The 19,226-nt window shown below is 46.9% G+C and overlaps 1 protein-coding gene across 1 annotated transcript; it reads left to right on the top strand.

Annotated features, from left to right (window-relative positions):
• The first annotated feature begins 38 nt into the window (after positions 1 to 38).
• On the top strand, positions 39 to 17,701 carry LOC146179037 (uncharacterized). The gene is made up of 8 exons (XM_084578758.1): positions 39 to 479; positions 575 to 654; positions 2,994 to 3,242; positions 7,455 to 7,714; positions 8,983 to 9,045; positions 13,284 to 13,439; positions 14,996 to 15,053; positions 15,139 to 17,701. The coding sequence occupies exons 3-8, from the start codon at positions 3,121 to 3,123 to the stop codon at positions 16,352 to 16,354; spliced, it is 1,875 nt and encodes a 624-aa protein (XP_084434884.1). The 5' UTR covers positions 39 to 479; positions 575 to 654; positions 2,994 to 3,120; the 3' UTR covers positions 16,355 to 17,701.
• The last annotated feature ends 1,525 nt before the right edge of the window (positions 17,702 to 19,226 follow it).

Raw genomic sequence — 19,226 nt, 5'->3', positions numbered from 1 at the left:
TTGTTTTGGTACAATAAAAAGAAGAAAAGCACAAAATTTGTTTCAGTGGCAACGAAACCGAAACTGATAAATAATGTCTCGTAATCATCTATGCAAATAATTTATTGATGCGCACAGATCGTTTCCAATTTAATTTGCTTTAAATTTATTATGTATTGCAGTTTTCAAATCGGTTTCTCTTCTCGTTGGCAGATGGTGCGGCTTCAAAATGGGCGCGCGCTACGTACGGGCTCACTGTAGGCTTGATTGGCTTCTAGCGCATTCAGTCGCGTCGACATGCCACCAAAATTCTGCATAGCCAGTCAGTGAATATTTAGATTTTAAATATTAGCGCTACAAGACGATCCTTGCGACGACAATGTCAGCGTTTTTTCCCAGCAACCATATGGAAACCACTGAGGTCCTTACTGGCATCATGGGAATCACAGTGATTCTAATGAACCTTTACAGACTCATCGTGTCTATCACTGGCTTTGAAGGTAAGCAATCTCTTCATCTGCCCCTGTCATTCCTCGAAGCGAACTGATTCGTTCTTTGCTCTCTTTGTTGCTTCCTATGGGGGCGGCGCCTGTAGAAGTTGAAGACTGGCCCCTGTGGCACCACATATCTGGCTTCACGGAAGCGATCAACTACATCGCCTTGGCAGTTTGTCTGGTGAGCGTTGCGCTTTTTACAAACTTTTTGGTTGCCAAGGGGATCAGAATTTTGTCTCGGGAAGGGGGGGGGGGGGGGGGGGGAAGGAAAGCAAACCCACTGCATCGCAGCAGGGGGTTGGAAAAAATGCCCCCCCCCCCCCTCCTCCCTTAGGTCGAAATTAATATTCCATAAAGTTCTTTGTCATCGACTTCAGCAGGAAAATAAGAAAGCACTAGTGGAGGAAGCGGTTTGAGAGGGAGGGAGGGGGGGGGGGGGCTGATAAAACTTTATTCACAATAATAAGTGGGAGGAATAGGGGAAGTCAGCTAGCGTGCCGCAGGCCGTGGAGACTTTTGGCAACGCCGGCCCATTCGACGGCCTTGAACTGAATGCCAGGGTCATCGCTGGACCTTAGCTTGTCCCAAGCTTCTTAAGAACACTCCCACCACCCCATAAAACACTGACCAGACAACAAGTAATATGGAGACAGCTACAGACGGGGACCCTCCCCGATCCAAACTACATATCAAAATTCATAAATAAGAATATGAATCCCTTCTGCCGGTTTTGCGGGGAGAAAGACAACTTCGAGCATATGATCTGGGCGTGCAAAGCCCATAAGCCTCCCTCAGAACTCTTGCCTGATCCCTCTAAAGGTGGGGGGGGGGGATGCATGGGAGACCAAGGGCTGGTGTGGCTCGGGGAACAAGTGCTCCTTTGCACCCCGCTGCCGACGCCCCTGAGAATAAGGCGTTGTGTCAATCCATTACTGCAGGCTGGTTATTTCATTCACTGACGATAATCCGCGCCTGAAGCAATAAAGCAACATATGATAATTGTGTTCGAATCTGTGCGAAATATTTTCCTCATTCAACGCAGTTGACGTCCACTTCAACGTGAAACTCAATTTGCTCAAGTGTCCCACGCTCTGAGCCTACCATCGCAGGCTCGAGCCTGACCGCTCTGAGCCTGCCATCGCACAACTGGTTCTTCATGAAGATTTTGGTTAGGGGCAATGTTTGGTTTGGTTTATGGCCTTTAACGTCCCAAATCGACTCAGGATATGAGAAACGCCGTATTGAGGGCTCCGGAAATTTCGACCACATGAGGCTGACATTGCACAGCACACAGGCGCCTTGCTTTTCGCCCCCATCAAAAAAGCGGCCGCTGCGGCGGCCGGGATTCGATCCTGCATCCTTGGGCACAGTAGTCGAGCGCCCTAGCCACTGCACCACCAGGGCGGGGCAATGTTGGGGGCCCAGACACCCCCAGACAGACCTCTGCATTCCATTTAACTTGAGCGCGCGTAACTCGGGCAGTTCCCAATAATTTTCTTCTTTGCAATCTCTTCCAGTACTTCCTGTATCTTAATCAGACAGAAAAGGGGTTTCTCCTGGAATTGAAACTATGGGAGTTTATACAAAAATTAGGAGAGATCAACCCGGTTACTCCTTATGGCAGTTTGCTGAGAAGTACTAGCTGGTTTGGCTCATGGTTTAGGTCAAGGGTTATATCAAAGGTCAGGTCATGGTCAGTCGTTGGTCAGTCATATACTAAGCTATATTGGCGTGAGCTTGAATTACCCGCGCGAAGGCACGTCAGAGCGACAGCACACGATGCTCGACGGTGTTACGACCCTGGGAGAAACCGGTTTGACTGGGCTGTGAAGTAAGCGTGCGAGAATCCGCAGTTTTTCTTGGGCTGTGAGCACAGCCCAGTCTCCAATATGGCAGCGCCCTTTGGCCAAGTTTGAAAAGGTTTATACAATCTAGTCTCGTGACGTCACAAAACCCGCCTTCCAATCAGTGCCTGGTCAGTCATAACCAACTACCACTTCGCAGATGCATGCTTCAAACGGAAGCGCTAGGGTTCCCGGTGGTCACAATGCATGTTACTAAGGTGTAGGTTGCTAAGGCAACGGCGAATGACGTCATTCTCATTAATGACGTCGTGAATAGCCTAACCAATCAGAACCTCAGAACCACGACACACACAATTTTGATGCCTGGTCACGATCAGCTTGGGGATTCTATTCTCAACACACTGAAATTGGCTGCGATTTGAGGGAGTGCCTTTAGAAAAACAAGTCGGGAATTCAGTGAATCTGACATACACTGCGCATATGCGCTGGTTCCTCACAGCCCCGTTAGATTGCGCTGATATATTGCGATGCCACTTGCTCTCACGTTTCCGATAACCATTATTAGGATGGCTCATGGTCTCGCATTTGTGGAACAGCAGATGCACATGTACCTATTATGTAATTCATTAAATTGCTAACGAACAGTGATTCTTGTAATTGGTTTCACGTTCTCCACAGCATAGTCACATGTTCAATGTTGCTTTTTACACCGCAGCTGATGATGGTGCTGGAGGTGAACGAGCTATCGGAGAAGATTCTTACAACCTCCCTCGGTCAGTGCGTCTAGCGCTGGGTGGTCAGTCTCCACGTGGCGCCTCCGTGTTAATTCTTGGAGGACTGACATGGCTCGGCCGGGGCCTTTATCGCTGCAATTCATCCTGATCGTTGTGATAGGTGCGTCGTCGGCTGCGCGCCTGTTTGCGGCCAAATACGGCACGAAAGTCACGTTGCCCTGCGACGAGAAGTGAGTTGCGACTCTGCGCGACCCGAAATACGCAAACGGTTTACCTGCTAAAGCTATGTGCATGTGTACACGTCTATTGATTCGTGTTCTACTCCGACTAAGTACGCTGTTCTATCGGAGCAAACAAACAAAAAAGAAACCTTATGAGAAAAAAAAAACGTTAATTAGAATAGACATCATCATCATCAGCCTGACTTTACCCACTACAGGGCGAAGACCTCTCCCATACTCCTCCAATTAACCCGGTCCTGTGCTAGCTGCATCCATTTGACCCCTGCGAACTTCTTAACCTCATCCAACCGCCTAACCTTCTGCCGCCCTCTGCTGCGCTTTCCTTCCGTTTGAATCCAGTGTTATATCCTAAGCGACCGTCAGTTGTCCTCTCTTCGCCCCCACTACATGCCCTGCTAATAACCATTTCTTATTCTTGATTTCCACTAGAATGTCAGTGACTTGAGTCATTTCTCTGACCCACTCTGTACGTTTCCTATCTCTTAACATTATCCCTACCATTTTTCTTTCCATAGCCCTCTGCGTGGTTCTCAATTTAAACAGAACCCTCTTTGTTAGCCTCCACGTTTCAGAATAGACAACAAATGTTTAATAATTTTTTTCTTGTTAATGGATCACCACGTAGTTTCGAATGAAGTTCTGGAAAAACTAGTCCGTATGATGCAAGCTTTATTAATAGAAGTGTCAGGACGTGCTTCCGGCGCCTATTCGTAAGTCGACGGAAACATTCAAATCGAAGAGTGCACGCAGCTAGCCCTACAGTAGAGGACAATGCTGTGGGCCCTTTCATTCATTCTCCCATGGTGCAAAGCGGTCGCGGAAACACAATGCAGGTGTAATGTGTTGTAGTAGACTGGCAACCTAGTTTCAGCACGTGGTCTCACTACCACTGCGCATGCGCAGAAGATTCGGCTGAACTCGATCGTGTCCCGAGTGCCATGATTGCACCGCGGTACTTAAGGGAGCGTGTGGCCTACAGTATGGTATATCATGCAGTCACAATGACCATACCATTTTGAAAGGTATGGTTTTCGATGTATGAATTTGAAAGTTATGCTAGCGACAGCCGGAAAACAGCGCGCGTGCTTTTCCACTCTGCCTACTAATTCTAAAGCGACAATAAAAAAATATGGCGGCCGATTCAGCGAGGTGAGTCCAAATGGGAATTAGGTGGGCTAGCTATCACTTCAGTTTCTGAGGGCAGTGCGGGATCACCCAGTAAGACACCGAAGGGCTTCCCTAAGAGAGAATATTTATCGGGCTGGCTTGCACTTGCAAACAAGCTACTGTATTTTTGCGAATCTAAGCAGACCCCCCTCCCCCCCCCCCTCCTGATTATCGCAAAAATAAAAAGGAAGAAGTTAGCTTGCAAATATCCCTTTTTCGCAAGGGCTTGGACGTATCCAAGGCCGCGAAGCGCGCTTTCTCACTCGTCGCACCGTGGCTGTCAGAGTTCCGAGGTAGCGCGGCGGTGTCGTGTGTTGCTTTATGACACTACATGACAGGTGGCGGCATAAAACGCCGAAAAACCGACCCTGGTAACTCTCAGCGTGTTGTCACGTGGGCGGCGTTTGGCAGGTTCCACGGGCACAGCGGGCACGTGTTGCTACAGTTTGGTGTTAGCTGTTTGAGAGCCGTAATGGAAGTCGGAAGAGTTTGTAGAGAGCTGTCTACAACTTGTACTTCAAGTGAACTTCAATCGCGTTTACCGAAGATGTTTGCCAACTTTGTTTACCAAATATTTTCTTTTTATTTCAATTGCGCCCGTTTCTAGCCGCGAAAGAAAAAAAAGAATGGGGAGAGGGGGGGGGGAGGCTCCAGTTTAGACTTTTCGATTCTAAGCACCTCCCCCCCCTCCCCCCCCCCAACACACACACACACATCGGTCATCGCGATCGTGAAAAAAGGGGGTGCTATAATCGAGTGATTACGGCAAACATCTGCGTGACGACTGCGATAGCAGCAAGCGTGCTCGGCGGTCATCGAACTACAGTATGACCGCTTCATCCCGGTAGCGCTCAATTTAAAACCGGCGAAGAAACTAGATAAACTGGCCAGGGGCAACTAGATCTCAGTGTGAATCAATCTGTGCGAGCGGCTGCGACCGTTCCAGATAAATCTTTGCACGTGCACCTTGTGTTGCAAAGGAAGTGATTAAGCGGCACTAAGTCGACGTCGTGCGTGAACAAAGAGCGCAATAAGTAGTGAAGACAATAAGCTCCACCTTCAAGGTAGTAGTAGTAGCGTTAACGGCTCCCTTCTGCTCTTGCGCTGCGTCATTCGCATCCATGCACCCTTTCAATCAATAATTCTTTACTTTGCGCCTTGATTCTCTCGCATATTCTTTAGCATACAGTCTTACGCTGCCATATTAAGAGAAAGAAAAATCGTCGTAGATATAAATTCACGATTAACCAACCCGTACGAACGTATACCTGCGCATATTACGGGTAGCATATATCATTGCATGTCTGACTCGGAATGCAGACGGACCCCCACCCATCTGATTTTAGAAGCCCCAGCTCGCAGCTTTTAACAAATCGGCCGTGTCACACGTGGTCTCAGCACATCGCACAGCCCTAAAATAAATCAGTACCAGCAGCCATGTCAGCTCTGATCACCTGCAAGAGCCATATGCCCATGATTTTTTGGTTACAACTCGAACGCTGACAACGCAGACGCCGATTCTTTTTTAAATTTTTTTTAGAACTTTGTCACAGCGTCTCGCTAAAATCTTTGTGGCGCAGTATTAATGCCCCGCTTTAACCATGGCCGGTCTCGAGGGAGAGCGCGGTTCGCGTGCTCTCTCTTGAGAACGGCCGTGCTAACGCGCCTGCGTGGTCTGAGTATGCAGCGCGTTACACAGTTAGATGCGCGCTGTAGATTGCTTCTCCCAGCTCAAACCTCGCAGCTGAAATTTTGCAAAAAAACTGCATTTAGTCGGCAGTATTTTTTATTACGAAAGTTGTTTGGGGCAATAGCATGATTTGATCACAAGAAGTCGGATGCATCTATCGTATGCAGTGGCGGTGAAGCAAGACGAGCCACTGCCTCAGCAATTGGCACTGGTGGCGCCATCTTGTGCTTTTTGTAACAACTTGCTATCAAAAAAATGTTTACCATGTTTGCCTCTCCTTCCCTGTGATAGAATTATTACAAACACCACAAGGTGGCGCCACTAGTGCCATCGCTGGGGCAACGGCTCGTGTTGCTTCACCACCGCCGCATACGATAGGAACATCCGACTCTGGTCGAATCAGGCAAGTAATACCAACAAATTCAGTATTACAATATACTGCCGACCAAAAGCCCTTTCTGTGCTAAATTTGAGCTGCAAGGATTTAGCGGTTTAGATGGAAGAATCCTATTGCGCGTATGTAATTGTGAAATCTGCTGGAGCCTGTCCGACCAACACCACCTAGTCTATAGGTGGTGTTGGTCCGACTCGAGACCCAAAGATCCTGATGTGTTTTATTCCCACCTGAAAAGTGCTGTCCAAGTTTGCAGCTCCTGTCAGCTTCGCGACTTTGAGGCTGCCCCGATGAATTCGATTTCCAAATCAGAAGCACTGACAGAGTTGGCAAAGGCTTCGGACAGACAGACACCGACGAAATCTGTGAATGGGAGCTACAATATGCTAGCAGCTGCAACAAGCACGTCAGGATCCAATGACAGAAGCATGTGGCAGCAGCGTCACTTCTATAACGCTGTGTCTTTTCTTAGGGTGACTTTGTCGTCTCCGTAATTTTTAGAGGCACATTGCTGATGTTTTCGCCTCCACTAGCAGCCAGCACCGCGTTGCAGCTTTTGGGCACATTGCTGATGTTTTCGCCTCCACTAGCAGCCAGCACCGCGTTGCAGCTTTTGGGCACAATGGCACACCTCAAATTTCCATCTCGTTTCCCGGGTTGGAGTTTGGTGTTGGTGGTGGTGGTTTATTAAATAATCAAAAGGAGGGAAAGAGTGTTGCCGACCGCATCAAGTGCTATATAAAATCTGAAGCATGCACCCGAGCTGCGGCCGGCGGGAAAGAAAAGAGGTAGGGAGAGGATCTGCACAAAAACGTCAGAGTGAATTCGCAATTGGCTATTACGATTAACTCCCTGCTGCCGCCCGTACCACGGCCGCTCAAACGAAGCACACTACGCATAAGCGAACGTGCCCGCACACTCCATGTCTGGTGGACGCACGGCGACGCAGCGTCCAGACTCCGGACGAGGAGAGCGCGCTGTCCGTGTTCGACGCTGTGTGGACGGACCCCCGGGGAGGTACTCTGGTCGGTGGGGGCGAGGACCAGGATGCCGCCGAGCTCCGGGGCGACCCTTGGGTGGGCGCCTACGGCGGAGACCTCTCGCTCAGTGCCGTGGACTTTGCCGACGCTGGGGAATACGCATGCAGCGCTCGTTACGCGGATGGCGAGGAACTCACGGAAGTCCGCGAATCTAGGCACATCCTACAAGGTGACCACACATGCATACCTTACCCTTTTATTAATGCGTAAGCATTATATGGCTATGTTATAGTGCCTAGAATATATTCTAGGCACTATAGCTATGTAGACGGATTTCACGTAGGCATGACTTTGTCGGCGCTGTAAAAGAGGACCTAATTGATATATCGGAAAAAGAATGCTAACATCGGATATAGCGTCAAGGAAGGGTGTGACCAAATGGTTGATGTGGGTTAATTAAGTATTTAATTAGAGCTATTAACAATAGAAAATAAATCACAGAAAAGGAAATGTGCAATGTCTGTCACACTTAATTGTTCTGTGGGCACCTTAACCGCGCCGTAAAGGAAGGGAAGAAGATGCATGTGAAAGCGGAAAGAGCGAAAGGTAGGGGAGGCTCCGGAGTAATTTCGACCTGTGAAGTGGTGTGGGTATGGCTCTGCATTCTGCCGCGGAATCTACAGCGTCAGCCGTTACACCTTAATAATTGCGAAATCAGATAATTTAACTCAGCAAAGTCAGTTTACTTGATTTTCAATTACAATTAAATTAACTGCGAACAGACTACCATAGTTGGCAAGTAACAATTGATGAATAGATAAAAAAATTTGCTCTCCATTTATAGCGGCGAGGGGCCGGAGGTTGCCGAGGGTAGAACGGCGTATTATTCTGACGCGAGCATGGGACGAATAAGCAATCCGTTAGCAGTTTTTGCCACGGGAGAAACCCGGCTGTGGATATATATATATATATATATATATATATATATATATATATATATATATATATATATATATATATATATATATATATATATATATATATATATATATATATATATATATAATATATCAAACGGACAAGAGACGAATGAACAAAAACGACAACACGGGCGCGACAACACTTTTTGTATGCACGGAAACCAATTGCATACAACTGCCAGCCGCCTTGCGCACCACAGGCAATTTTTTTGTTTTGTGATTACCTAATTAGCTAATTATGTTAATTTTTCTAATTTACTGCATATTGACTCTAGACCGTAAATATAAATTGGAAAGTTGGAGAGAACCTTCAGAAACCCCCATTCCATTAAATGCGATAAAGAAAGCGTCACGTGTATCTTTTTTTTTTTTTTTTCAGGCTCAAAAGAAAGCCCTCGAAATACAAATAAAATCGCGTGAATAGAGCATTGGCGCGCCGCGATTGTGGTGCTGTCAGCCGTGGTTTTAGTGAATGGAATATATATATACGTAAGGCTAAAATCCGTTTTTCTTTCAGTGTACGAAGACCCCGTGGATGGACATTGCGAATGTGGATGTGAACTGGTGGCGAATGTGTGCCGTGAGTTTCCCGCCTAATTGCCGTATTTTCAAAAGGGGCGATCCATATGCGCGAGCGCCCCGCCGGGGTGGCGCAGTGGTTACGGCGCTCGACTACTGTTCCCAAGAACGCGGGATTGAATCCCGGCCTCGGCGGCCGCTTGCTGTGCGATGTCAGTGCACGTTAAAGAACCGCAGGTGGTCGAAATTTCCGGAGTCCTCCACTACGACGTCTCTCATAGCCTGAGCCGCTTTGGGACGTTAAACCCAACAAACCACCACAAACCATATGCGCGAGCACCACGCGTTTTCAGGGAAGCCCACCACAAAAGTTTCAAATAAGGTTTCTTTGAGGTAAAACTATTATATGGCGATACGCCGATCCACCGTTGGTGGACAACCGATTAGATGAATGATTTTAGCTATACGTGATTAAATTCAAACATTAAACTTTTTTGAACTGCTGCAGGTAAGCCTACGTGCCTATAGTTGCAATTAGAGATTTGTAGCTATTTGTAGTAGCAGGTACTAGTTTTTAGACTTTGGAAAACGCAGTTATCTTGATCAATTTTGTTCATTTATCGTGCAGTTCGAAAATCTACAGTGGAGCTGCATGCGAGCAGCGAATGCGCACCAGAGTGCGAGCGGAACAAACGAAGTCACTTGGCGCGTGTGTCATGCATGTGCCACTGCGCGCTTTCTTGCACATGCATATGTGCCACTGCGCGCGCTTTCTTTGGGCGCGCGAATTTTGGATTGCGTCAGAAATGTTCAGAATTGGTTACATCGCAAAGCGAACGGTAATATCATTTTCGAAATTTTAAAAACTGATGTTGCTATCACTATAGCCACCAGCTACAAATCTCTATGCAAAGCTAGGTATTTATCTATAAATGTTAAGGAAGTAACGTCCGAATTTGTTTATTTATATTTATTCACTTGTTTATTTATGAAATACTGCGGACAAGTCGCATGTTCAAGCAGGAGAGAAATGGTATACATAACTGCCAGCATTCGTGACATCAGCATGCACAAAGAGATGAGAAAATGCGCAATAACAATAGCCGCTGCGCGCAGTTCGGATAGGGTGGCCTAAATTTAGACTTTCCCCTGGGCTATGGAACCGCGTAAACCATCATGTCCGGATGCATGGTCATATGCACTGACACATTTAGGACGAAAGTTTCACATGACACCCTTCCGCACATTTGTCCATACGAGTAAAAAAAAAAAAAAAAAATTCGACTGGGCTCTTTTTGGCTATGCGTATATATTTGTTCAGTGGCTAATGTCGCCTTTATAAATGAAAGACTCGGATTTAAAAATAGAACATTTTCTTTCCCTCCGCTCGACTCAAACGTCAATGATGAGAATGTATCCATGATCACGAACTGAGAATGGTTGGTTTGGTTGGTTTGTGGGGTTTAACGTCCCAAAGCGACTCAGGCTATGAGAGACGCCGTAGTGGAGGACTCCGGAAATTTCGACCACCTGAGAATGAATGGCGCGTAGTATGGCCTTGTCACCGCGGCATGAAAAAAAAAAAAAAAAGAAAAATCGGCGGCACATTTATTTCTTTATTCATAATGCAAAACATCACGTAGATGAGTGGGCGATATATAAAATAGCGAATAAACAAAAATCAAGAGGAGGCAGCAATAAATAACGAAAAGAAAAAAAGACGCGCTCTAGATTGAGCAGCACAATATTATATATTATAAGCGGCAGCAGCAGAGAGAGAGTATCAGGAATTGCCGCAATGGAGGAAGGAAGGTGGTTTGGTTCCATGCAGCTGTGTGATGTACGAGGTATAAATGAAACCGTGAAGGTTTTAGTTTGGCATGTGGTAATGCCTGTACTTTATGCACGTGATACGAGCGCGTTTGAATATGCGAAGGGGGACCAAGAAGCTGATGGCGAATGGATTCATGACGAAGCATTTTGTGGCAAAGGCACGGGCGTGCTGTTTTGCGTCCCCTATTGGAAAAATTGTATGAGGCAATAACCTCACATTTTCTCACACAATCTCACTCAATTCACATAAGAAATCACATACAAGTCGCATATAATTGCATAAGGTCTCATAGTTTCTTGTACATTATCATAAATTATGTACGATATTTTATGATAATGATGTCCACCGTATGAGAGTCTATGCGATTACATGAGCTTTTATGATGTAATTGCCCCGTAGAACTTTAGTGGTTGCGCTTGATATTCGCTGATAATTAGAGAGTACGACGCGCACTGATTTGTTTTGTGTCATTTCGAGCAAACATTTAACACCGGGGTCCCAGATTGACGAAGCATATTCTGGATGTGAACGCACGAATGTCATGTATGGAAGAAGCTTGCGTGAATGTTGTCTCAAATACCCGAGTATGCGATTGCCTTTGCGGGTAATGTGTTCTGCTAACCTGTGCGAATGAGAAAAAAGTTACTCAATTTCGTAAAATGCTGAGCCATACTTCTTTGCGCAATGCCTACGACTCGTGTGACTATACTACTGTGACTCGTGACTATGCGCAGTGTTTGTAAAACTCTGCAGTTTGCGTTAAAGAAGCTGTAATTGTTATATCAGGGGAAACTTATCCTTAATGGACAAAATGGGCAAATACAAAGGAGCGCACACGCGAGGAAAGCAGGCGCAGAGAAATGAAACTGTGCGCGTGATGGGAAGTTTGAAAATCTATAGGTGCAGGAAATGAATTCCCTGCATTAAAAATTGTGATGGTTGTATCCTGTCATTGGAACATTTATAAGGAAATCACACAGCGACGGGACGACGGACTTCCGAGCTGATTCCTTTTTTGAAAGACTCAGTTTATTGGCAGGAAGTGTTTTGTCACCTGCACTAAAGAGCGCGTTGCAATGACCATACAAGTGATGAAGACTGAATGAGATGCTTTCTCACGCGTACCCAATCATGTTCCTTTATTCGTTTAGCGTTTTTATGACCTTTTATAGAGCACTGCGATTGCTGCGAAAAAGAAAAGTCAGAACAAAAAGAAAGAGAAAGAAAGGGGGCAAACAGGAACAGTCGTCCGCCAACACCCGTATACGTTCAAAATGCAAAGCCAGTACATGATAAGCCTGAGTATTTGAAGGACCTGATCCTGCGTCGCTTATGGCGCGTGCGCAGACCGGTTACTGCGTACACGTGTGCTTGCACAGGCGCGTGGCTCGTATATGCCTAGGAAGTGTATATAGTAATCGAGCCTTCCCTGAGCGGTTGGTTGGTTGGTTGGTTCATAGGAAGGGAAAGGCGCAGTATCTGTCACACTTGCTCTGTGGACACCTGAACCGCGCCGTAAGGGAAGGGATGAAGGTGGGTGAATGGATGATTTTCTGCTCTTAGAGAAGAGGAAACTTATGAATGCATATCGGGAACCAGGACAGAACGTATTAAACAGATGCTCTAATCTGAAAGAGACTTTCAGGGTCAAACAAACTGGCTTGTTTTTCAGGAATGCCTCAATTAGTATGCCTCAAAATGCTGTTTTGAGAACACCGTTTTCTACCTCCTTCATGACCCAGTCCTACAGGGAAGTTGGACCCGACACGTCACAATTTCCCGTGTAATCCTCCTACCTTTCTCCTTTTTTTTTTTTTTTGGTCTGTATTTTGGTCTGCACGACTGATGTTACATTCTGATGCGCTGTTTTAACATCCTCCCGACGCAAATTGAAATTTGCCAGAATTGAAGATCAAACAGCCCCGAGGCAGTAAGCCAACAGTTCGGCGGAAACCCGACTGGTCAGGCATTGTGATCCAATTAAATTAAATGAGACGATGTAGCAATGATTGCACATGCAGATGAAAAAATAAATAAATACGCTTCTAAAACCGTACGATTATCGTGTTCGCAATTAAGCGGTCGCCAATTCATACGAGTATGCGAATTTTAGAGACACGCCAAATAATTTCGCCACCGCTCCTGTCCATGCATACTCGCTGTGAACAAACCAGTGCGAATTTCGAAACTTAATTCTTTTTTTCGACTATATGTGGTCAATTATTGCAATTTCATTTTACTGGAACACCGATAAACGGTCCGAAATCATTTGAGCAATTAAATTAAGCGAAATCGAGGTTTATTGGAAAGTGCGCTTGCAGCTACAAATAGCAGATAACTAGTAACAGCAGGCTGAAACGGTGACCGCGATTGCCTACCTGTGCCCTTCGATTTTGTCCATGTAATTCGTGGGCTCCTGGTATCCGATGTACGCCCCTGACCTGCGCTGTCCTTGGAACAAGCAGTAGCGTGCAGTCCGGGTCAGTATGGCGAGGGCGGCTCCTGCCATCCGTGTCCCATTGGCAGGTTCAACGAACAGCACGCTGCCCTCTGCTGTCCGCACTGTCCGTACCTGTACGTCACCTGGGGTCGTGGAGCCAAGTCGAAGGATGAGTGTTCTGGTGCGTCCTGTCTATATATGTATACCTTTATTGTATACCAGGAAGGGCATCCTCACACACTCGCATGCACGCTCACTACAACTTTCATCGCTGAAAGAGGAGAATATATGCTTATGAAGAGAGCGACGTAGTTATGGCCGGCCATAGCGCATGCACACCAGCTGCACCCAACTCATAATGCTTCGCGCGTGGCGACATGGGTAATGTTCTGTACTTTGTCTTTCTGGCTAATTTATATATCCACGCAGTTTTCTCTCACTCATGTCTGACATATATGCGTCCTTGAATGCATGCATGGTTTGCCATACGGTTTTCTGTGGAACTGTGCGCCTGCGATTAGCAGCGCTCAAGTTTTTTGGAGACAGGAAAAACCGTCACTCGGTGGTCTTGATGCTCACGAATGCAATTAGAAATACATGGAAATATTCACAGCCAGCGGCCATTTCACAGTGGGAGCCAGGGCCATGCGCACGTGCTCGCTCACATAGGCCTAATTTGTGAGCGTGCGAAGTAGAACGCGTAGCATCCGAGCAGACATGCCGGGCGCACATTACGCGAGCAGAGAGATAAGCTCTGGATAACCGGATCCCTCTACGGATGCCGAGTTACAAAGGCTGGTTGCGCTCTATTCTTCGGTATAATTTTTTTAACACTGGCGGCATGCCATAACTGTACGTGCCTCCGATGAACGTATCTTTCAAGTGTATAGTGTGAACGGAACGAAAAGGCAGTCGTGTCAAAAAAAAAAAAAAAAAATCGAATGCGCTTCTAGAAATAGGTAAGATAACGGGACAGATATATTTGTTCAAGCCTGTTATCTAGTTGCGCAGTTTATTCCTTTGCCTCTGCAGTAAAGTAGGTTAGCAAATATTCCATGTTAGTTATCCCAGAATCAGAAACATAAAGCTGACTTAACTCGTGTGGTGGTTTTCCGTCTCTGCTTGCCCTGACATATAGTGGTCGTCATGTTGAAGACTGCGAGTACGGCGAAAACCTGCGTGTTTGCCCTATTTCCGTCACGTCACATCGTGGATGATGTATACTAAGCGTGCATGGTGCATGTGTACTATCGTGGCGCCATTGTTACATCTCCAGCATCACCTACGCGGCTTAATTCTATCCTTGTTTATTTTTGATCACACATGCTGTGCGTACATGGTTACGTCTTGCAACAGATCCATATATATATATATATATATATATATATATATATATATATATATATATATATATATATATATATATATACACACACAGCATGGTGGCCGGACTGAAACGCCAACATTGCTATTCCTTAATTATTCCCCGAATGTGTATAGATACATATCATGATGTGTAGTTTTTTTTTTATTAGTCACTCCAGTTGCTTACTCTGAGTGGCCAGCAGAACGTGAAAGCAGAAAGATTGTTTTGTTCAGGCTTGGGCTTAATCCCCCCCTAAAACTTTAGTTTGGACCTGTAATCGTTGCTATGAAATTATAATCCTTAATTATTTAGGTTCTTTATAGTTCAGCACTATCAGTACATTTATTCGTCTCTATTTTTCTCCATTCCAGGTGTCTTGCGTGACTTTCTGATCGGCCTGGCGGTTCTAGCTTGCCTCTACATAAATCTGTAATGACATCTTTACATTTATAGACTTGCAACTGCAGAAGCAAAGTCTGTAAGACTTGACCGTTGCCGCTGTTTTGTGTTTCAGTTACGCGCTCTTCAGATTCACTGGGCCGGTGGTCTTCGACGCTTTGTGCGAGTACATCGACAAAGAAGCTAGTATCTCGAAGGCAAGACGGCAAACTGACAGCTCTGACGGCTGTGACGACGCTTTGGACAGCGCCATGCCTGAAAATGTCTTCGACGGCATCTCAAGGCTGATTGTTCGTCTCAAGGAACGCAAATTGCGGGAAATTTCTGAAGAAGGAGCCCCACTTCTTCTCCCAGCTTCGAGGTACAACGGTCGGTCGGAGAATTCAGAGTCTAGCTCTGAGGGCGATAGCGACAACACATTGCCCAGCGGTGAAGGCGTCGCTCCTGAGATCATAACCCCACCTTATCCAACGCCGACATCTAGGAACAAAATTGCATCCGGGGAAACTTCGTTCGAGGACGCGTTCCTCAGTCCAGGAGCGTGGTCCTTCGGCGAACGAGGCAGTTCTTCAACTGAGGGAGCTGCAACAAGCCCTTCCGAGGTAGCGTTTGTCGGAAGTCCCGTGGCAGACTGGATCGCAACCGGCAGGCGACAGTGGGTCTCGCGTTACCAAGTTTTCGCGGAGCGCTCTGAGTCTTCGGAAAGATGTGACTCCGCCCTGCCAGACCAGCGACAGGCGACCTACGACCTCTTCGTCGGGCGCTTGTCGAATGAAGAGGCAGACACTAGCCGAGCGTCGCACTCTTCGAACGACAAAGAAGGTGGCATCACGGGCACAAAAGTTCGCAGAAGTCTAGGGAGCTTTAGTGGAGCCACTACGAACCTCGACGGGACGGAATTCGGCGGGAGTTCCGTAATGCTTCCGTCAGATTCTCGAGCTGTTTCGACGCGAGAAAGTTCTTCGATTGACGATATCCGCTTTCGCAGACCCTGGGCGTTTCGTTTCAGGCCGGAGGAACTGAAGCAAGGGCGAAAGCCGACGAGCTATGGTGCTAGCGACGAACGCGGGGCCGCTAACCCTTATTCCGACAGAGCACATGGCAACGAATGCTCGGACACGGAAGGACCGCGCTTGCAGAGGCCGGAAACGAGCGATGAAGCGCCTGTGTCTGTAATCAGTCGCAGGCGTGGGAATAGAGAACGCAACGCGACTGTCATATTGACGGACGATCTTTCAGGTGATAGTCGTTTGAAGAGAGCAAATACACGAGGAACAGCAGTTGCGTCGCATGTTAGCCGCAAGCGTCAGGGCGCAACTTATAGAAAGTAGAGGCGTGGAAGCCGTTTCGGACCGAGTGGAAAACGAGCATTTGTTAATCCCTCAGGTCTGCTCTTCCGGGCTGTCATGTGAGGAGACTGTCGCTGACAGGCCAATTCAGCTGCTGAAACGGGCAGTCCATCTCTCGAGCAGCACACCATGTATACTATTTTGACGGCTTGCAACTGCTTCTCAGGGGTCGTATAAATTCCGAGAACTAAATTGCTTCGTCATTTGTTCATGTGCATGGCTGTCGGCGCTGTATCACACACTTGATAAATTCATCAATAAAATGTCGAATATAATGAAGTCGAATTCAGGCAAACTAATGCAGCCTCTGCGCGTGTGCATGGATTTGGGCGAAGACCGCATGAACATGCTTTCGCAACTTGACGCGAATAAGTAGATTTAAGAAAGCATTCCGGCCAAGCTTACAACAGCAAGGAAGCAACGCGTATGCCACTTGTCCTCGTGCCCTGATAGGGTATTGAGACTTTCGGAGCTCCCAGTGTTCTCCTGTGGCAAGTCCCAAGCTTGTAAGTCATTGTTGAATCGAAGGATGTGGCGTTAACTTAAGTTGATTTACGCGTGATGAAAGCTCAATTTTCCCTTTCTATGACTGGCGTCATGCTCCACACCCTGAATAGCTCATTCGCATATGCCCGTGAACCAGGTGATTGTGCTCGTATATAGCATTCATTGTATTGTAGTGCGTGTCGCCTTGGCTGCCTTTGGATCCTTGCGAAGTGTTTATTGAAGCTGTGGCGGATCACGATTGGTGGATCTGGTCCAGCAAGGTTGCGTTGCCATGCAGTTCGGCAAAAGTTATGAATAAGTTGTTTAAATTCAAGGAAAATACTATTCCAAAGTTTATATTTGTTTTGAAAACGCTATAAAATAAACCTAGTTATACAACCTGGTTATAAACTATAGTTATACAAAGCTATAACATATGTCGCTTGCTGACGACGATGCAAAGTCCTCAGCGTAATGTTCTGAAATGACTCGTTCTGAAATGCTTCGTTCGGATCCATGGCGAAGCGCGCAATGCTTATTAGGCAAGTGGCGCATGCGTGACGTTTCCAGCTGCAGCGTGGGAACCAGCGCGGCGAGTGATGTGGCTAGTCATGCATGGTCGAGCCAGTGCAGCTCCGGAGCGGCTGAAGGTTGCTGAAGGTCAAAGTGACTGATTCGGCAAAACACTATGAATGATGATGGTGATGAATAACTATTTACACTCATCAAGGAATCTTCCTTCCCTTTCAGCAGGCTGGAATCCCTTGGGATTCAGCGGTGTCCAGGGCCAGATGGATGATTTTCTTATGGACGTCTTTGTTCTGGCTGATCATTAAAGCCTCCCACGACTCCAAATTCCTGTCTGGTTCGTTGTATGTCCATTGTCCACACCATGTGTATCATACCTGAAATTTCGTTACAATGCTTGCACCGTACTTTATCGCTGGATGCCATCTGCTTAGTGCGAGTGGGTTGGGAAAAAACCCCGCCTGCAACTTTCTCCATATAACCTCTTCTTTTCTGCTTAGGATTTTGTCTGCTCGAGGTAGTGTCTCTTTCTAGGACGGTAAAAGGTTTCCCGAGCTGCCCCCAAAACTTGCCATAAAACTCGGTAGTCAGGCCGTCCGAGGCATGGGCTACGATTCCTATGGGAGGACTTCAGTGCATGCTTCAAGTTCAATCTCATCCGAAGGAGCTTCAATAGATGGACTTGACTGGAGGGTGTTTCGAATGAAAAAAAAAAACTGTGGTTGGAGTTGGGGCGTGATAGAGGGAAGAATAGAACTATTTGTCACCTACAATGAATTCTGGCCAACCCCCATTGTGGGTATGTGCCATTGCAACGAGGGAGAACTGCCATGCTGCTTCAAGAACGGCGTCCGGTGCGTTTGCGATGGAACCCGTAGCTGATATTCACTTTATATTTATTTAGTGGTTTGGGCGCCCGTCTCGGCTGCGGAAGGTGGTTAGTTAGAAACCCACCGCCGGACACCCACCGGGGTAAAAATGGGTACAAGCGTCCCCCGGCCTGGCGCCCGGCTTTCATAGGGGAATGCGCTTGGGGGAAGCTCCGTAAACCCTGCTGTACCCCTCGCAGGCCAAACCCTGTTTCGAATGACCTCGCAGCCTGTAAAGGGGGTTACCTTTCGGCCGAATGCGGTTCGCGAATGCGAGCGAAGCAAAGCCACGAAAGCCAGATGCCCGATAGCTCCAATAAGGCCTCCTGATGTGGCTAAGATGTCACGATGGATGTGGTTACAAACAGTTTATTGTGTACATACATACATACATACATACATACATACATACATACATACATACATACATACATACATACATACATACATACATACATACATACATACATACATACATACATACATACATACATACATACATACATACATACATACATACAAAAACGCGCACATTACCCACAGACCAAAACACTACACAAAACACTATCGGGTACTTATACATAATAAACTCAAAAACATGATTCCTCAGAGAGGGGAAAACATAATAAAGCACGACAGGCTTCTCAAGTCTGCTTCCCCTTACAACATAGAAGCGCGTGTGCCAGCGCCGCAGAAACCGCGCCTCGCCGTCCAGACAGGTACTTCCAGATGACGAGGCACAGATAGCCTCTGCAAGGATGGGTACATTGCGCAGGCGGGAGTGCGGCGCGCTTCAGCGAGGCACCTGCGACGCCATAGCACAAACAGAACCACAGTGAACCCAAGTTGTTCGAAAGGGGTGCGCCGGCGCCGGGGTTCATCCAGACGTTACACATCCTTGCCTTGTCAGATGGAAGGAAGGATGCACTAGGTGCGATCCTCCTGTGAGGGCACAGACCTCAACCTGCGAC

Source organism: Amblyomma maculatum, chromosome 9, assembly GCF_055883805.1.
Source record: "Amblyomma maculatum isolate TAMU_Amacu chromosome 9, ASM5588380v1, whole genome shotgun sequence".
NCBI classification, from domain to species: Eukaryota; Metazoa; Arthropoda; class Arachnida; order Ixodida; family Ixodidae; genus Amblyomma; species Amblyomma maculatum.
The sequence above is the reverse complement of the archived record's forward strand: the minus strand, read 5'-3'. Positions and strand labels throughout refer to the sequence as shown.